This window comes from Erpetoichthys calabaricus, chromosome 1 (assembly GCF_900747795.2).
Source record: "Erpetoichthys calabaricus chromosome 1, fErpCal1.3, whole genome shotgun sequence".
Taxonomy (NCBI): domain Eukaryota; kingdom Metazoa; phylum Chordata; class Cladistia; order Polypteriformes; family Polypteridae; genus Erpetoichthys; species Erpetoichthys calabaricus.
In genome coordinates, this window is record NC_041394.2 from 28927320 (window position 1) to 28945975 (window position 18656).

Here is an 18656-nt window from a genome sequence, read left to right on the forward strand (position 1 = left end):
AAACCATAACACGATCCTAACAGTGAAACATACTTGAAAAGGAAGTTAACTAAAAATTTCTGAGATTGTTTTTATTTCCTGAAGGATAATGCACTGTGCGATCACTGCCATATTTACAGTATATCATTGCTTTGGTGATGTCAACAGTGCAACAAAACAGGCCACATGACAAATTCTAAATGGTGCTGTGTAACAAAACAAAAGTTTATTCATTCAATTCAGGTCCTAAAATGCATATTAGAAATTGAATCTTCATAGTGTATGTTAAGAGTCGAAAATAGGGAAAAAATAAATATATAACAATTGTGAATATGGGCATGTGCAAATTTTTTGCCTGAGAGTTGTTATATTTATATTTGTTTTTATGGCTATGGCCATGTTGTTTATGGCTATATCACTTATTGTTACAACATGGTCGCTGCCAGTGTGACAGGTGGTGCATTGGTAGTGCTGCTGCTTTGCAGTAAGGAGACTGTGGAAGATTGTGGGTTTGGTTCCTCCCTGTGTGGATAGAGCTTTGAGTACTGAGAAAAGCGCTACATAAATGTAACAAATTATTATTATTATTATATGACATCATCTCCTTGCCACTATTTAAGATGGTGTCATTCTGTCACTGGATACAATCTAAAGAAACAGATATCTATGTATTTAGTGTAGATAGGGCAGAAGAATATACCTTCTTTCTTTAGACATGACATCATTTCCACCTTAGGAAAAACAAGGTGTAGTGCTGCAGGATTGGTCACTGCACCTTTAAAACCAGTCAAGTGCATTATTTACTTATTATGTGTATGTTCTATATAGCATGAAAAGCCTTTTGTTTTCTTTTTTTCTTATTGTGATCCAGGGTACAGTGGTGTTTCCTGTGCTTCACTCAGTGCTGTTTGACAAGACAAAATGGGCAACCCCTGACACCTTCAACCCTGGTCACTTCTTGGATGAAAATGGCTGCTTCAAAATGAACCCAGCTTTTATGCCCTTTTCTGCAGGTACAGACACTTTAAATATTTATTTTAAAATGAAACTTCACTGTATGGGTCTTCAGGACCATCACAAATTTTGAGTAGGAAAGCTATTCATCATGTCTGTATCGATTTATCTTTCTTAAACATATTCTATGTTCATTTTCTGAGGAGAGCAGTACACTCTGACAATAGCAGTGCCATCACATGAAAATATTTGATGAAAATATTTCACGCAGGGTTAAATACAGTGAATTTACCCACACTAAAGCATTTCAGTAATAAAGAAAAAGAAATTGATAACTGAACTCCTGGTAGCATCTCAAATCATTGAAAAAAGATTTCTGACATTTCTAAATACACAGCGGTATGCATTATTTTTGACCAAATACACATGAAATCTCATCTCTCTTTTCAATATGTGTACTATTTTCACTCTTTTCCAGCAACACAGTGGCATGTTAGACCTTTCCCAGACTGCTCTCTCTTGTGGTTGAGAACAAAAGTGGTTGGTCAAAGTAGTCTTAAAGGTGCTTTTTTTATCCATGTGATCATGTAAAGGAATGAAATTAGATTTTAAGTGGAGGCACAATGGTTGCTGCTGCTTCCTTCCAATACAAAGGTATTGGTTTGGAATTGCAAGCCAAATACTGCTTGTGCAGACTTTGCATAATCTCCACAAGTGGATATGGGTTTTCTCTCAGAATTCCAATTCTCGAGGTCCATATATGTCCAATTTAGTTCAGAATTGGTTCAGTACGAGGGAGTTTCTCTTGTAATATACTGGTCTCCTGAACAATGAATTGGATAAAACAGCTATAGAAAATGGTTAAATAAATAAGTCCAGTGTTAAAAGGGATGTCATACTTAATGCAGCAACTTCACAGTTCCAAATTCCAGCTCAGTCATTGATAAGCAGGGTTTGCCTGTTTTTCCAGTGCTTATGTGGATTTTATTGGTATTTGGAAAACATGCATGTGTCTCTTGTGTTTATATACAAAAATATAGGCCAAAGAATTATTATCTACATTACCTAAGAGATATCAAATGTTAGAAATGTATTGTTTAGTAGAATGTTTGCTGATGATATTGTGATGTGTAGCGATAGTAGGGAGCAGGTTAAGGAGACCCTGGAGAGGTGGAGATATGCTCTAGAGAGGAGAGGAGAGGAATGAAGGTCAGTAGGAACAAGACAGAATATATGTGTGTAAATGAGAGGGAGGTCAGTGGAATGGTGAGGATGGAAGGAGTAGAGTTGGCGAAGGTGGATGAGTTTAAATACATGGGATCAACAGTACAGAATAATGAGGATTGTGTAAGAGAGGTGAAAAAGAGAGTGCAGGCAGGGTGGAATGGGAGGAGAAGAGTGTCAGGAGTGATTTGTAACAGACGGGTATCAGCAAGAGTGAAAGTGAAGGTCTACAGGATGGTAGTGAGACCAGCTATGTTATATGGGCCGGAGACGGTGGCAATGACCAGAAAGCAGGAGACAGAGCTAAAGGTGGCAGAGTTAAAGATGCTAAGATTTGCATTGAGTGTGACGAGGATGGATAGGATTAGAAATGAGGACATTAGAGGGTCAGCTCAAGTTGTACGGTTGGGAGACAAAGTCAGAGAGGCGAGATTGCATTGGTTTGGACATGTGCAGAGGAGAGATGCTGGGTATATTGGGAGAAGAATGCCAAGGATAGAGCTGCCAGGGAAGAGGAAAAGAGGAAGACCTAGGCGAAGGTTTATGGATGTGGTGAGGGAGGACATGCAGGTGATGGGTGTAACAGATCAAGATGCAGAGGACAGAAAGATATGGAAGAAGATGATCCGCTGTGGCAACCCGTAACGGGAGCAGCTGAAAGAAGAAGAAGAAGTAGAATAAAATCATCATATATTGCCCCACATTTTAAAAAAAAATGGCATCTACAACATTCAGTCTACTTCTATTTATTAAGATGTGCAGTTATTTTAGTATATTATTATCTGGAAGAATAATATTATCTTTGTTAATTTTGATGGTTTTTTTTTTGATATTTTGCAATTTACATCACCAATAGTGAAGGTCAAATCTTGCTAAATGATCTTTGCCCTGAATTTGGCTAAGTCACGAAAATATACAGAAACTTCACAGACCTTTGTAAACTGGGGAAGGAGGAACTGAGCTAAGTTTGAATGGATTGTAATATTTCAGTGATATAAATCTTTATTCTCATATAGTTCCAATCTTAGGGTACATTTGCCAGGGGAAACAAAGCAGCAGAGTGGGACTGGTCTTTGTTTGAAGTTTCAGCTTTAGCCGCTTCATCTGCACAGATGCTTTGCACATTATTCTTCCATCCAGAAGATAGAAATGCCTTGTAAATACTAATACATCTATTTTTTATTATTATTTCTATTTATGTTTCATATTGTTTCTTCTATTAAGTGTAATGCTACTGATTGACATGTCATTCCTTTATGTTTCAGGAAAGCGCATCTGCGCAGGTGAGGGTCTGGCCAAGACGGAACTCTTCTTATTTTTCTCCACCCTTCTACAGAACTTCTCATTCCACCCCACAGAGGATCCTGACAAAATCAGCCTGTTACCAGATTCCAAATCGTTTATTAAAGTTCCCTTGCCATATAAGTTTATGGCCATCCCAAGATATCAAGAGATGGACGTTTGAGCACAGAGGCATTTAAAATGAAAGAACATGCTAAAAAAGCAAGAAACACATCATCAACTTAAAGAAATCCTTGATTTTTACCTCTTTCAATAATCTGAACAACTTTTTCTACCACCTTCTTCTGGTACTAATGCATGTTTCTATTTTAATTTCTTTTGTTTAATAATTGGTACTTATTGTAGTAATGTACTCTAAACAGTGCTAGATTTAATCTTTTTAATATGAAGATAAAAAAAGAAGATATACAGTTTGGATTATCACCTCTTCATCTCTCAACTCATTCTCAATTAAAAGTCATCCCACAAACATCCCTTTGTCAGCTGGATTCTGCAAGGCAACACTAATGGGCCACGCACTTGCCTCATGTGCAGCAGCTTTTACTCTTCTCGGAATCTTGAAATTTCAGCACACTTTGCTACAAAGTTCTTTGAGTTTTATAGAACCTAGGTAAGATATATTAGGCGCATTTTTAAAGTTTTTGGATCAACTTCATAGAGAAATGCTTACCTTTAAACTGCCGGTGAACTACTTTGACAGGACTGTAAGTACTTTTTGAATCAAATCTGTGATTTGTGTATGCTTTTCACATTTTATACACTTTTAAGAAAAAGAACTTGAGAAAACCTAATAAACAGCCTGTTATTTGTGCTACATACATTTTTCTCATTTTATTAAATAGATACATTAACAGACAGCCAATAGGTAATTTGAACATGGCTTCATGTCCAGTACTACAAAATTGACAGCACTTCCCAGTCACTAATAAATAAAAAATAGTGACCATGTAAAATTCTATCATCTGTGTTCTGCATGAATATGACAGATGTAGCTCTATTCTGCCATCATCTCAACAGTCACACTTTTTTTATGAAATTCTGTGATTTCTTTTTTCTTTTTAAATTATTGATATATACATTTTTACATTGCCTGACATGGCAAGAACATCTCTGTTTTTAACTGTGGAAACCTACCAGGAAAACTTGCAAACTCCATGCAGGGAAAACCAGGGATGTGACTCCCTGCAAGGAAGCAGTGCTATTGCTCCACCACCGTGCCACCCCGACATGTGTAATTATTAACACTATTAATTATTTAAATGAAGTTAAGGATTTATCTGTAAAATGTAACATATTTGCTTTAGCACATTTTATCATGAAAGTGATATCAAGTATAAATCTAAAGATTCTAAATGTGCATAGAGCTAGATGTGTTCTGTGTGGCAATCGCTGCCTACCGCTGCTATCAGCAAAGAAAGAAGCCCCAGAGACACATAGCGATTAATGGTTGTGTCAGTTTTAAGATGATGTGTATGACGTACCACTTTAATAACAAAATAAACTACAAGATTAAATTCAAAATCTCCACTTTATTCATGAAATAGACCTTTTGTTTCTTCACTGTGTCCCTATTTTTTTTCTCTGTTGCTCAAATTCACTTCAATACATTCTGATGCTGTTGCAAAGCTGAAAAACAAATAAAGACAGCACAGAAGATGGTATCGTGTCTTTACAACAGAAAATATGCGAGGCTTTAAAAGAAAAGCACCACGAATACATTTTTATGTCAGCATTTTTCTTCACCACATCAAACCATTCATCAAACATTGAAACATGCCCGTTGATCCTGTAGGATCTGCAAAGTGGCTTGTTGTCATATGTTGATAGAAAACATAGACTCTGACGTCACATTCCAACTTGAACACACTGTGCCACCCAATTTTTTGTTGGTACTGCAACTGACACACGCGTTTCGTTAATTTCTGAGGATGTGCTCAGAGGACGCATCAAATAAACGAATGCGTGGCAGCCATGATGCATGTTCATGTTCTCAGCGTGAAGTATAAACCGGCCCTTAGAGTTTCTTCTTCTTCTTCTTCATTCTTCTTTCAGCTGCTCCTGTTCCTCTTTTCCTCTTCCGTGGCAGCTCTATCCTTAGCATCCTTCTACCAATATACCCAGCATCTCTCCTCTGTACATGTCCAAACCAACGCAAATCTCGCCTCTCTAACTTGGACGAATATCGAATTAGTCCTGAGATATACAGATTTCATTTCTGGAATGCTGTATGAAGGAAAATAGATACTATGAAGGAGCTTTACCGTTATTCAAAAGTATGTCTGATGGCTGCAACCCCAGATAAATAATAAAGATAAAATAATGGATCTACTAGGGGTGGGGGTTGATATGTTTTCAATTCTATTTTTTGTAAAAATTGATCTATTTGTGTGGAATGATTACAATAAAGTCAATAAAATTAAAATAATAATAATAATAATGGATCTACTGTAATTGTATTAGACCAATTATTACATGGTTTTGACTCAGAACTCAGGGTGTGGATTCGGGAGTACCCATCAAAGTTTACGAAGGAGGCAGCTGAGCTTGTAGAAATGTTCCTAGCAATCCACTGATGACATGCTGTACTGCAGCCAGAGCCTCAAGGAGTGACAAGACCCAGACTGGGACCTTCTGCTCCCCTTCCAGGTATGTTGCAGGTTGGTGGTGGCTGAGGTTCTCATTGTGGTTCTTAGTTTGCTCAAAAGGTATTAGGGAAAGGAAAAAGAAAGACACCAGATTGAGTGCTATGGGTGTGGGCAGATTGTCCATCTAAAAAGTAATTGTCCAGAGAAAAGGAAGGGAGAAAGTCAGTTGTGTTTTTCCCCTGTCTACCTAATTTGACCCTTATAATGGCAGAAAAGGAAAAGATGCTGACTGCGACTCTTAATGGAAAGAAACTTAAAGCACTGTTAGATATAGGTAGCACCCAGCCCTTGTTAAGGATGGATTGATTTGACTCAAGTGCTTTGGAGTCAAGGAGGAGTCTGGTGATAAGGTGTGTACATTGGGATGATGTGACCTAACCTCTGGTTTGGGTTAACATTAAGGTGGGTGATATTAAGCATGCTCTACCCATGTTGCGTAACGTGCCATTCCCCATGCTGTTGGGTCTCAATGTGCCAGACATTGATGATTAGCTGCAGAGGAACTTGTGACAGAGACATTTGTGGTTTTTATGGCACAGGCAGCCAAACAGAAAGCAAGTGATTTAGATGGTTGGGACTCGGTCCCATTCACAGAGAATGAATTAAAGTTTGACACTGCCCTGAAGACCTTCAGACAGAAGACAAGGGAAGGTTTGGAGAACATCAGTGCATGAAGGTGTAGAGTTGACTGTCTCTGATTTATCCAAGTTGACCTTAAACTTACCAGAGGATTTAGGAGATTCTCAACAGCCATGAATTTATTTATAATGTTGGTAAATGGTAATTTGTATAATTTCTGTTACACAAAATCATCCTTTTTAGAAAAATATGAAATGTAAAACAAAAAAGAAAAAGAAAGATTGCCAATATATTTCATTTGCTACATTTATTCTGGAATGTCACACATTTTCGGAGAGTTTTGCTGACAAATGTTGCCATAAGTAATCTTATGTTCCGCTTGATGTTCTGCCTGGATGATAGTGATGAACAACAATTCATTGTTTTTGAACAACTGTTTTCAGTGAACTGTATGAATCAAATCATGAGCACAAATGAATCGGTCCACTGCAGCTTAACAGGACTAGTGATAAAACGCATGCATGTCCTGCGTAATGTCGTCATTGTCTTCTATTTTACTGATGCTGCCTACTGCTGGATGTGTAAAGTGAAATACTGTATATATATAATTCTAAATTATTGCATTAATTATTTAATTAAATATTTATGAGGTGACCAGAGACCCCCACAGTACAGTATACATTATCTCTAAAAATGAACTAAATGAATCAAAACAACTGATTCACTTAAACTGGTAGTTTAAAAGAATTAATTCATTAAATTGAATCGAAATGCACATCACTACTGCATGAGACAGAATTTTTTTTGAAAGGACTGGAAGAGAAAAGGAAGTCAGAGATGCGCTAAGTTTGTTAACCCAAAGATAATCCTATCTTTTTTCAAAACATAAAGGCTAAATCTGAAAAGTAAGAAAGAAAGAGGTCATTTTAAGTCAGAAAAAAAATTTGCTTAAGAGTTAACATACTTTTTAGACAATCTCAGATAAAAAGGAAGTAAAAAAAGTGACATTTTAAATAGTAACATCGATGACTTCAACGTTGCGCCATTCCAGTGAAATGTGGGAAACATTGCCTGGATAATGAACAACGTGACATCCACAAACTACAGTATAGCACCACCAGTAGTCTCGCTGAGCCAGATGAATGGATTTTCATTAAAACTAGATGCGAACAATTTGACAGTATCATGTATTGAAATGTAATGTTAGTACGCACACGCTGGCTTTGTGTGTATGCAAGTGGGGAAGAACAGGAAAAGTAAAAGAAGCATTGTGCTCCAACACGAACTGGTGTGCTGTCTGTTGATTCAATTCCACAGTCCTAAGCTGAGGCAAGACGAAGGACTAAATACTGGCAAAGAAGGTTTTTTCTAAATGGTTGTGTTTCAGACTGAAAAGTGAGTTTAATATTTGTTCAAGATGAAAAAATGTGTACCAAAATTCGATTGCACACTGAGCCCTCCATGCTGGATCATACAAATCAAGATGGCTAGCAGTGTTGGAGTTGTTCACGGATGGCAAAGGACTAATTTTAACAGAGAATATATTGGAAATGACAAACAATGGAGAATGGTATTACTTTTGCACCATGTGGGTCCGGATGTGTAGGGTATATTTTCTACTTTGGAAAATATCAGATGGCCAGCAGATTACAACACCGCAGTAGCTGTGTTAAACACTGACCTCGTGTCCCTGGTGGATGCGGCTTTTGCAAAGCAGGCTTTCTACCACCTGACACAAAAGCAAGGTGAGATTATTCAACAGTTTGTTACGCATCTCGGGCAAACAGCTAAAGACTGTGGTTTCAAGGGTGATAGAAACTATCAAATCAGAGACATGGCATTATGCAAATGCACTTCAGAATACGCATAGAGGAAATTGCTAGAAGAGGGCTCAAGGTTGACGCTAACACGTTCACTTGAGATAGCAACTCAGCAACAGAGGGTAGACCGCATTACACATGAGGGCAGTCATGTAATGCCCCGACATCATGAAATGCCCTCAATGTCAGTCACGTAACACCCATCGCATTAGACTACGGTTAACATTAGGACCCTATTACACTATGGTTAAGATTGGGGTTATGAGAAGTTTATCTGACTCAAAGGGCATTTTGTGACTGATGAGCATTACCTGATCTATGCCATAGGTATTGCAGGCTGCAGTTAGACCCTTCTCACACAGTGTGAAGATGTGAAACTGCAAATGTCTGACATGCATGTTAATAAGAATTCTAAAGAGAAAGAAATGGTGTAAGAACCATTTGTATAATAATATGTAAATGCCTGCATTAAAGTATAGGTATCAATTGATTAGTCATGCCTTTGTGTACAATAAGTAGGCACTCCATTAGTCTGTCCTGCTTCTAGCTTTAATTCTGTAAAGAAGGCTGGGTCAGATGATTGCTGTTGAGCAGGATAAGAAGCAACTGTTCTTTGACCATTTTAGATGGATATAAACACATAGGTTTACAATAAAGGAGGGTGGCGTTTTTAGAAATATGTTAAGCCAAGTTCAATAAGTTTTTTATGTTCTTTAATTTACCTATGCTTTGAAATAAAGTTATGAGTAGTTTAGCGCATCAGAATCTTTGGTCCTGCTCAAAGTGACATCCAACAGAGAGTTGCTGCTATACTGTGCATTGTGTTATAAGAAAGGACAGAAAATATGAGAGACAACAGAAGAATCAAGACAAGGACAAAACAGTAAGCATGTTATCGAAATATAGCAAGGGAGATTATTTTGCAAAGAATCCAGCATGTCCTGCATGACGGCAAGAATGCAGAAAATGTAATGGCAACAACCATGCAGTCTGAAGGCATCACACAACAACTGTAGCCATGATAAAAATTATAATTCAATGTGTAAGTAGTTTATCAGGGTTACACTAAAGTGTGGCAATGGGAAAGCCATGTTAAAATAAAAGGTTTAAGTTAAGTTTAAGCACTAAACTCTGATTAAGATGCTGCCAAAGGAATTACTTACGTCAAATACTTGGTTCTAAAAATTATTCTTTTTAATACTACAAATGCCTCCCCCCCAACACACACACACACACACAAACACACAAACACACAATTATCATCATTCATTTTTCAACTTTCTGTTAATACCATTATCTTTTCATAAAGTAGTTTATGTTTCAAAGGCTAACTTTCTTGTACCAAAACCATAATAATAATAATAATAATAATAATAATGTTAAAGCAAAGAAAAAAAATGACATATTCTCAGGTGAGAGTAAACCATCAAAATAAATCCCCACGTTATGTAAGTTGCTTTTAAGTTTTACATTATGTAAATTGTTTTTTATGTGCACTACATAGATTATCATTTTAAAACTTAAAAGAGAAACTTGACAAAATGAAGCAGAAACAGCATTTTCCCAATTCAAGAGTAATGTGACTCCTCTCCTCAAAATCATGTTTCCACCTTTTAAATAGATGTATTTTAAATGTCTTTTTATTATACCAAAGATGGAACTCATTCATTCCAAGAGAGAATGAATTCTTTCGCAAGTGAAGGGGGATCGCGGAAAGATGATGTTTCCAGGCTGCACATTTCGACTTATTTTGTTATTTATTTGTAGTTTTCATACAGTTTCCATCACTGTGTGCTCTATTTTCTTTGCCTGAATCGAATCATTTTAATCACCCTGACTTTCTAGATCATTCTTTAAAAAAAAAAGAAAATTCCGCCGCCCCCTTATTTAGGTATGGTTCAAATTTTTACAAGATATTATTATTATTTATTCTGAAATTTTGCCGCCCCTGCCGCCCCCACTACGCTACGCCACTGGCCCCCAGTAGGCTACTAATTTGAGAAGTAAGGTAGTTATATCATGTAAGGAAGATAAAAATTATACCTGCTATCACAATAAGACCGCAAACGTTCATGCGAGACGAATAAACTCAGAATGACTGCCTGTGGCGCGTACACTTTATTGTATTACCACAGGGAGAACCATAAGTACAGAGTATTTTATCGGTAACAAAATAAAAAAGAAATACAGTAATCCCTCCTCCATCGCGGGGGTTGCGTTCCAGAGCCACCCGCGAAATAAGAAAATCCGCGAAGTAGAAACCATATGTTTATATGGTTATTTTTATATTGTCATGCTTGGGTCACAGATTTGCGCAGAAACACAGGAGGTTGTAGAGAGATAGGAACGTTATTCAAACATTGCAAACAAACATTTGTCTCTTTTTCAAAAGTTTAAACTGTGCTCCATGACAAGACAGAGATGACAGTTCAGTCTCACAATTAAAAGAATGCAAACATATCTTCCTCTTCAAAGGAGCAAATAAATCAATAGTGCTGTTTGGCTTTTAAGTATGTGAAGCACCGCGGCACAAAGCTGTTGAAGGCGGCAGCTCACACCCCCTCCGTCAGGAGCAGAGAGAGAGAGAGAGAGAGAGACAGAAAAAAAAATCAATACGTGCCCTTTGAGCTTTTAAGTATGCGAAGCACCGTGCAGCATACTTAAAAGCTGCACACAGAAGGTAGCAAAGTGAAGATAATCTTTAAGCATTTTTAGACGAGCGTCCGTATCGTCTAGGTGTGCGAACAGCCCCCCTGCTCACACCCCCTACGTCAGGATCACAGATAGTCAGCGCAAGAGAGAGAGAAAGAAAAGTAAGTTGGGTAGCTTCTCAGCCATCTGCCAATAGCGTCCCTTGTATGAAATCAACTGGACAAACCAACTGAGGAAGCATGTACCAGAAATTAAAAGACCCATTGTCCTCAAAAACCCGCGAAACAGCGAAAAATCCGTGATATATATTTAAATATGCTTACATATAAAATCCGCGATGGAGTGAAGCCGCGAAGGGCGAAGCGCGATATAGCGAGGGATTACTGTATTCATTTACATATTTCAATTCGTCTGTGCATAAATCCGACAATGGAAGAGTCGGTTTCCACTGTTCAGGAAGAGGTTCTCAATCACTGCTGGCGATGGGACTCACAACTCAAGGTTTCAGATAAACAGCAATGCTGTTTAATACTATGAATGATATTTCAGTTTTTTTTTTTATTATTTAGATATTCAATTGTTCAGTTTTATGCAATCTTAATAGCTGGGAAAATTAGTGCCGAAACTCTAGCCACTACTCTGTGTGTGTGCGTGTGCGAGAGTGTATGTGTGTGTGTGTGTGTACGTGTGCTAGTCTTTAAATAAAGAACTTCGATTATGCGTGGAAATAAATCCATTGGATCCTATAACGTTGCCGTCTCCATTCTACAGTCTATACAACAATTTGCCTGCAATAAGTTTATGACCAAAGTATTTTTGCACTTAGTGTACCAGGAGGATTTTATATACTTAATGTTAAATATTAATTCATTACATTTATATAGCGCTTTTCTCAGTACTCAAAGCGCTATCCACACAGGGAGGAACCGGACCCACAATCTCCTTACTGCAAAGCAGCAGCACTACCACTGCGCCACCTGTTTGTACTGATTTATATAGACATGTGGATTCCGATGCCGATTTTAACCATTAGGCAGTTGCAAGAAGCCATTAAGTGCAGGCAGGACATATAGAAACCTGGGCAACTGATATCCTTAAGTAATTAAGGAACTGAGAAAACACCTCAGAGCGCCCAGGTGGAAAGAGAAGGAATTGGCATACTCACAAATAGTGATCAGATGATGAGCGGAGCCTTCATCACTAAAATTGTTAGGGACTGGGTGCACTCAAAAAAAATTTCTTGCTCAATTTACTCAACTGAGTTATGTCAATAATTTCCACACAACTGAGTATACTATTTTGTAGCATTTTCTCCTTAAACGACTTACACTCAATCAACATAATGTGGTCAGGTTAGATGAAGTGATTTTTTTTTTTTATGTTCAACAAATTAAACTAACACACACAATCTCAACATCGTTTTACTTTGCTGGACCAATTAATTTTTAGTAGAATGAGATTAAATGAATCAACATAAAAAGTAATATGACAGCATTTTGTCTTTACTTAGCTGTAGTTAGCAGTACTAATGGAACTATTTGGAATAGTCCCCGCTAAGTGATCCGTTTATTATGGATTGCTTTTTATTTAGCTGGTTTAACAAAATATATGGGTGTCTATTTCCACACAATTCACTTACATAAAATACAGACAATTATGGTGCCTTTTAAACTGCATTTATTAACAAAGTTACAAAATACAAAGATGTATTATATAAAGCAACAACTCAAATATTAAAAAATTATGTAAAATGATATATTGGTCTTTATAACACTGATAAAGTAATGGAAAATAGTACCGAAGCCACATTTAAAAGCTGGTAACAAAAAACAGCCTGTCCCTTTTCCAAAAAAAAAAAAAAAACACAACAACACACAAAGTGCCTTAAATTTTTCCTTTAAATAGGATTAGTTAGGAAAAGAACAAAAAACAAACAAACAAATTGTAGTGTGCAACACTTATTGCATCTCGTTAGCCTAAGCTGTCGCTTCAAACAGTTTGTTTTTTAATATTTGGGCCTTGTTTTATAGTTTGGCTCCATCTAATCCCATCACTATCTTTTGCAGAACCTCAAAAGGTATATCTCAGATTTTGTGGGTAGCTCAAATTCAGTGCATACATTGTGCCAAACAAAATAGCAAATGCATTTGCAATGTTGTGTAGGTTGTGCATCACTTCAACACCTTCGATAATTATTCCAACATCCTCAAAGTCATTACTGGGTTCTGCTCCTTCATTTATGATGAATACAGTAATCCCTCCTCCATCGCGGGGGTTGCGTTCCAGAGCCACCCGCGAAATAAGAAAATCCGCGAAGTAGAAACCATATGTTTATATGATTATTTTTATATTGTCATGCTTGGGTCACAGATTTGCGCAGAAACACAGGAGGTTGTAGAGAGACAGGAACGTTATTCAAACACTGCAAACAAACATTTGTCTCTTTTTCAAAAGTTTAAACTGTGCTCCATGACAAGACAGAGATGACAGTTCAGTCTCACAATTAAAAGAATGCAAACATATCTTCCTCTTCAAAGGAGCAAACAAATCAATAGGGCTGTTTGGCTTTTAAGTATGCGAAGCACCGCGGCACAAAGCTGTTGAAGGTGGCAGCTCACACCCCCTCCGTCAGGAGCAGAGAGAGAGAGAGAGAGAGAGACAGAAAAAAAAATCAATACGTGCCCTTCATGCTTTTAAGTATGCGAAGCACCGTGCAGCATGTCGCTTCACGAAGCAGCTGCACAGAAGGTAGCCAACGTGAAGATAATCTTTCAGCATTTTTAGACGAGCGTCCGTATCGTCTAGGTGTGCGAACAGCCCCCCTGCTCAATCCCCCTACGTCAGGATCAGAGAAAGTCAGCGCAAGAGAGAGACAGAGAAAAGTAAGCTGGGTAGCTTCTCAGCCATCTGCCAATAGCGTCCCTTGTATGAAATCAACTGGGCAAACCAACTGAGGAAGCATGTACCAGAAATTAAAAGACCCATTGTCCGCAGAAATCCGCGAACCAGCAAAAAATCCGCGATATATATTTAAATATGCTTACATATAAAATCCGCGATAGAGTGAAGCCGCGAAAGGCGAAGCGCGATATAGCGAGGGATCACTGTATGCCTATTGGTTGTCTTGTTCATGGCTTCCTGGTTGCCTGCAACATCCTTGAAAAAAATTTCAAAAGAGACAAATCATTACCAATAACACATGACAACAATACTTCCTTTTGAAAACATTCTTTCTCAGTTCTAGTGCCTGAGGCATTTTTTAAAATAAAATCTGGCAAAAAGTAAAAGTGGGTAAATTGCTTCTCATGCTTTGGTAGTTAGGCTAGCATAGACTGGTGACTCACTACTGAAAGACTGACTGTAAAAAGTTACTGGAACAGTTTTATTTATATTTCAAATTAAGCAATACACTTCAAACCTGGTAAGAGCAGGGGTTTCCTGTATAAATGTTGCGTAAGCCCGTTTCCACACTTAAATCACAATGTATAAAAACTAAACTTGGCGTAAAGCCACACACATTCTCACAGCAGCCTACCCCCCTTGAGTATACACTTTTTCTGCTCGGTTTTGCAAACTGGCTGCACCCAGCATCAAAACAGTGTGGTTTCCCTTTCTTTTTTAGATCCACATCCCTGATGCGACTTTATCAAATACACTGAAATGAACCGCATATCCTTTATTAGTTTAAGGCATCTTGATTGTAATTAACCTGTAACAATATAATGGTCCATGGAATAGCCAAACTATTCCAAATACCATAGCTGCTTTAGCGTTGTTACTCTCAGTGCAAAATTGAAAATATTTTAACCCATTGTATCTGAGTGTGGTATCATAGCTATACAGAAGCTGTTCAGAAGGCTCTACAGTAAGTTGTGTCGAGAGTGTAGAGGATAATCAGGATACAGCTTCTAGCCCGAAGGACATTTATAGCACATGCTGCCTCTGGAAAGCCACCAGCATCTACATGGATTCCACTCAGCCATGCCACAGTCTATTTGAACTTCTTCAGTCTGGCAAACACTTCAGAGCCTTTCCTGCATGGACCTCAAGGATCAGAAAGTTTCATCCCAAGAGCTCTAAATGCACTCAATCAGTCCATCAAGTGCTGATCCCAGGGCACATATGGACAGATAAGCTAGACAAACAAGCTCACACACCCAAATATCACATGACCAAATTTGCATCCCCAGTTCACCTACAGTAACTTCTATGTCTTTGGATTGTTGAAGTACCTGGAGTAAACCCACATAAACATGTGGGGAAATGTTTACAGATTTCTGGTCCATGGAATAAAAATTTTTTAGAAAACAGTGCTCCGCAAAGCATGCCTTTTACAATAAACATGTGTTTGCATACTTACAAGGTACTCTTCATGATGTCTTCAAGATCCTCATTCAGGTAATTGATAAGTGTATAAGCTATCTCTAAGAATCGATCAAATGAATCAAAAGAATCTGTTCCTTTAAACTAGTAGTTCAACAGAATCAATTCGGTAAATTGATTGAAATGCCCATCACTACTGGAAGAGACAGATTGTTTTTTTGTAAAGGACCAGAAAAGAAAAGACATCAGAGATGCACAAAGTTTGTTAACCCAAAGACAATACTGTCTTTCACCAAAACAAAAAAGGGCAAAATGGAAATTTTCACCAAACTCTAAAGAAATTCTTTTAGACTTTAGAAAAAAAAATCACGAAATAGTTCACATGTTTTTGCCCAATCTCGGATAAATCTTCTTCTTCTTCTTTCAGCAGCTCCCATTATGGGTTGCCACAGCGGATCATCTTCTTCCATATCTTTCTGTCCTCTGCATCTTGTTCTGTTACACCCATTGCCTGCATGTCCTCTCTCACCACATCCATAAACCTTCTCTTAGGCCTTCCTCTTTTTCTCTTGCCTGGCAGCTCTAACCTTAGCATCCTTCTCCCAATATGCCCAGAATCTCTCCTCTGCACATGTCCAAACCAACACTCTCTGACTTTGTCTCTCAACCATCCAACTTGAGCTGACTCTCTAATGTACTAATTTCTAATCCTTTCCATCCTCATCACACCCAATGCAAATCTTAGCATCTTTAACTCTGCCTCCTCCAGCTGTATCTCCTGCTTTCTGGTCAGTGCCACTGTTCTCCAACTCATACAACATACAGTAGCTGGTCTCACTGCCATCCTGTAGACCAGGTGTGGGCAGACTCAGTCCTGGAGGGCCACAGTGGCTGCAGATTTTTGCTCCAACCCAATTGCTTAATAAGAAACCCTTAATCACCAGTAATCACCAACAAGAATGGAGAAGAAATCATCGACCATAATAAAATAATGCACACATTTAGAGATTACTATAAGTCTTTATATTCCACTGAGCCCAAAGAAGACAACACGCAATCTAATGCATTTCTGGATAATTCACAAATACCACAAAGAGATGCTTTAAGTGCTGAGGAACTAGATAAACCTCTAACGCTAACAGAATTACTAGACGCTATAAAGTCACTACAAAGCGGGAAATCATCAGGCCCTGATGGTTACCCCGTAGAGTTTTATAAGAAATTCTCCACTCAGCTAGCTCCACTCTTATTGGTAACATTTACAGAAGCTAAAGACCACCAAATACTACCTCAAACATTTCGACAAGCATTAATCACCGTCTTTTCTAAACAAAATAAGGACTTGTTACAATGTGCATCATATAGACCAATTTCACTCCTGAATAATGATGTTAAGATACTCTCAAAAATCCTAGCTAGAAGGATGGAGAAAGTGCTGCCCTCGGTAATATCACAAGATCAAACTGGATTTATTAAAGGCCGACATCTATCTTCAAATCTCCGACGCTTGTTTAATGTTATATATTCACCAGCAAAATCAAACACCCCAGAGATATTACTATCATTAGACGCAGAAAAGGCATTTGACATGATCGAATGGAATTACCTTTTCACTGCATTGGAGAAATTTGGGTTTGGCCCGAATATTTGTGCTTGGATTAAACTACTGTATACCAGTCCAGAAGCTTCAGTTTGTATTAATAAAATTTGCTCAGACTACTTTAAACTAGAACGTGGTACCAGACAAGGATGTCCCTTGTCGCCACTGTTGTTTGCAATCGCTATTGAACCACTGGCGGTTCACTGCCGAAATTCTCATCAGATAAAGGGGATTGTCAGAGAAGGACTGGAACAGAAAATTTCTCTATATGCAGATGATATGGTCTTATATATATCGGACCCAGAAAACACTGTCCCTGCTGTTTTAACAGCACTAACAGAATTTCAAAAGATATCTGGTCTTAGAATTAATCTGAATAAAAGTATACTCTTTCCAGTGAACTCACAAGCATATAATATTAAATTAGACACCCTACCTTTTACCATAGCAGATCAGTTTAAATACCTAGGTGTAAATATCACAAGTAAACATAAAGCTCTTTATCAACAAAATTTTGGCGTCTGTATGGAAAAAATTAAGCAAGACTTGCATAGATGGTCAACCCTTCATCTCACTCTAGCCGGAAGAATTAACAGTGTTAAGATGAATATCCTTCCTAAACTTCTCTTTTTATTTCAAAACATTTCAATATATATCAATAAATCGTTTTTTAAACAGTTAGATTCAATAATAACCTCATTCATTTGGAACTCAAAACACCCACGTATCCGAAGAGCGACCCTACAAAGACCTCAGGCAGAAGGTGGCATGGCTTTACCTAATTTTCAGTTTTATTACTGGGCAGCAAACATACAAGCCATAAAAACCTGGACACAAATAAATGCACATACACAGGCTTGGTCTGCAATAGAAGTAAAATCCTGTAGTACTTCTTTATATTCCCTGCTTTGCTCTCCAATAAATGAAAGTTATCGCAAATATACTAATAACCCAATTGTGCTTTACTCACTCAGAATATGGAACCAAATTAGGAAGCATTTTAAGATGGAAAATCTTTTATCAGTGGCACCTTTGCAAGGGAACCACCTCTTTCAACCTTCGCAAGTATATCCAGTTTTTAATACCTGGAAAAGTTTTGGGATTAAAATGCTCAGAGATCTTTATATAGACAACATATTTACATCTTTTGAACAATTACGTTCAAAATTTAACCTCCCAGCTACACATTTCTTTTACTATCTTCAAATTAGAAATTTTGTTAAACAGAAATTGCCCGATTTCCCCCACCTTGCACCCTCCACAATGCTGGAAAAAATACTGCTCAATTCCGAGGAAACAAACACTATTTCCGCAATATATAAAATCTTATTAGAGTCCCTACCTTTCAAAGATCCAAGAGGACATTGGGAAGAAGATCTCTTAATCAATATATCAGAAAAGGAGTGGAAGGTAGCAAAGCAGAGAATTCACTCGAGTTCTATATGCGCAAAGCATAGAATTATTCAACTAAAAATTATATATCGAGCTCATCTGTCTCGCTTAAAACTGTCCAAAATGTTTCCAGGCCAGGATCCAACCTGCGAGCGCTGCAACCAAGCTCCTGCCTCACTGGGTCAC

At 37.8% G+C, this 18656-nt stretch overlaps 1 protein-coding gene across 6 annotated transcripts in view; it reads left to right on the top strand.

The window, feature by feature from the left end:
* LOC114648110 (cytochrome P450 2C8-like) overlaps positions 1 to 18656 on the top strand; it is a 96662-nt gene that overhangs the window by 22441 nt on the left and 55565 nt on the right. The window contains exons 8-9 of one of the 6 annotated variants that reach the window (XM_051918853.1): positions 851 to 992; positions 3423 to 3440. The exons of 4 other annotated variants lie outside the window; for them this stretch is intronic. In XM_051918853.1, the coding sequence (XP_051774813.1) occupies positions 851 to 992; positions 3423 to 3440 (160 nt within the window). The remainder of the gene's footprint in view (positions 1 to 850; positions 993 to 3422; positions 3441 to 18656) is intronic. One more of the 6 variants, XM_051918850.1, reaches the window with a different exon arrangement.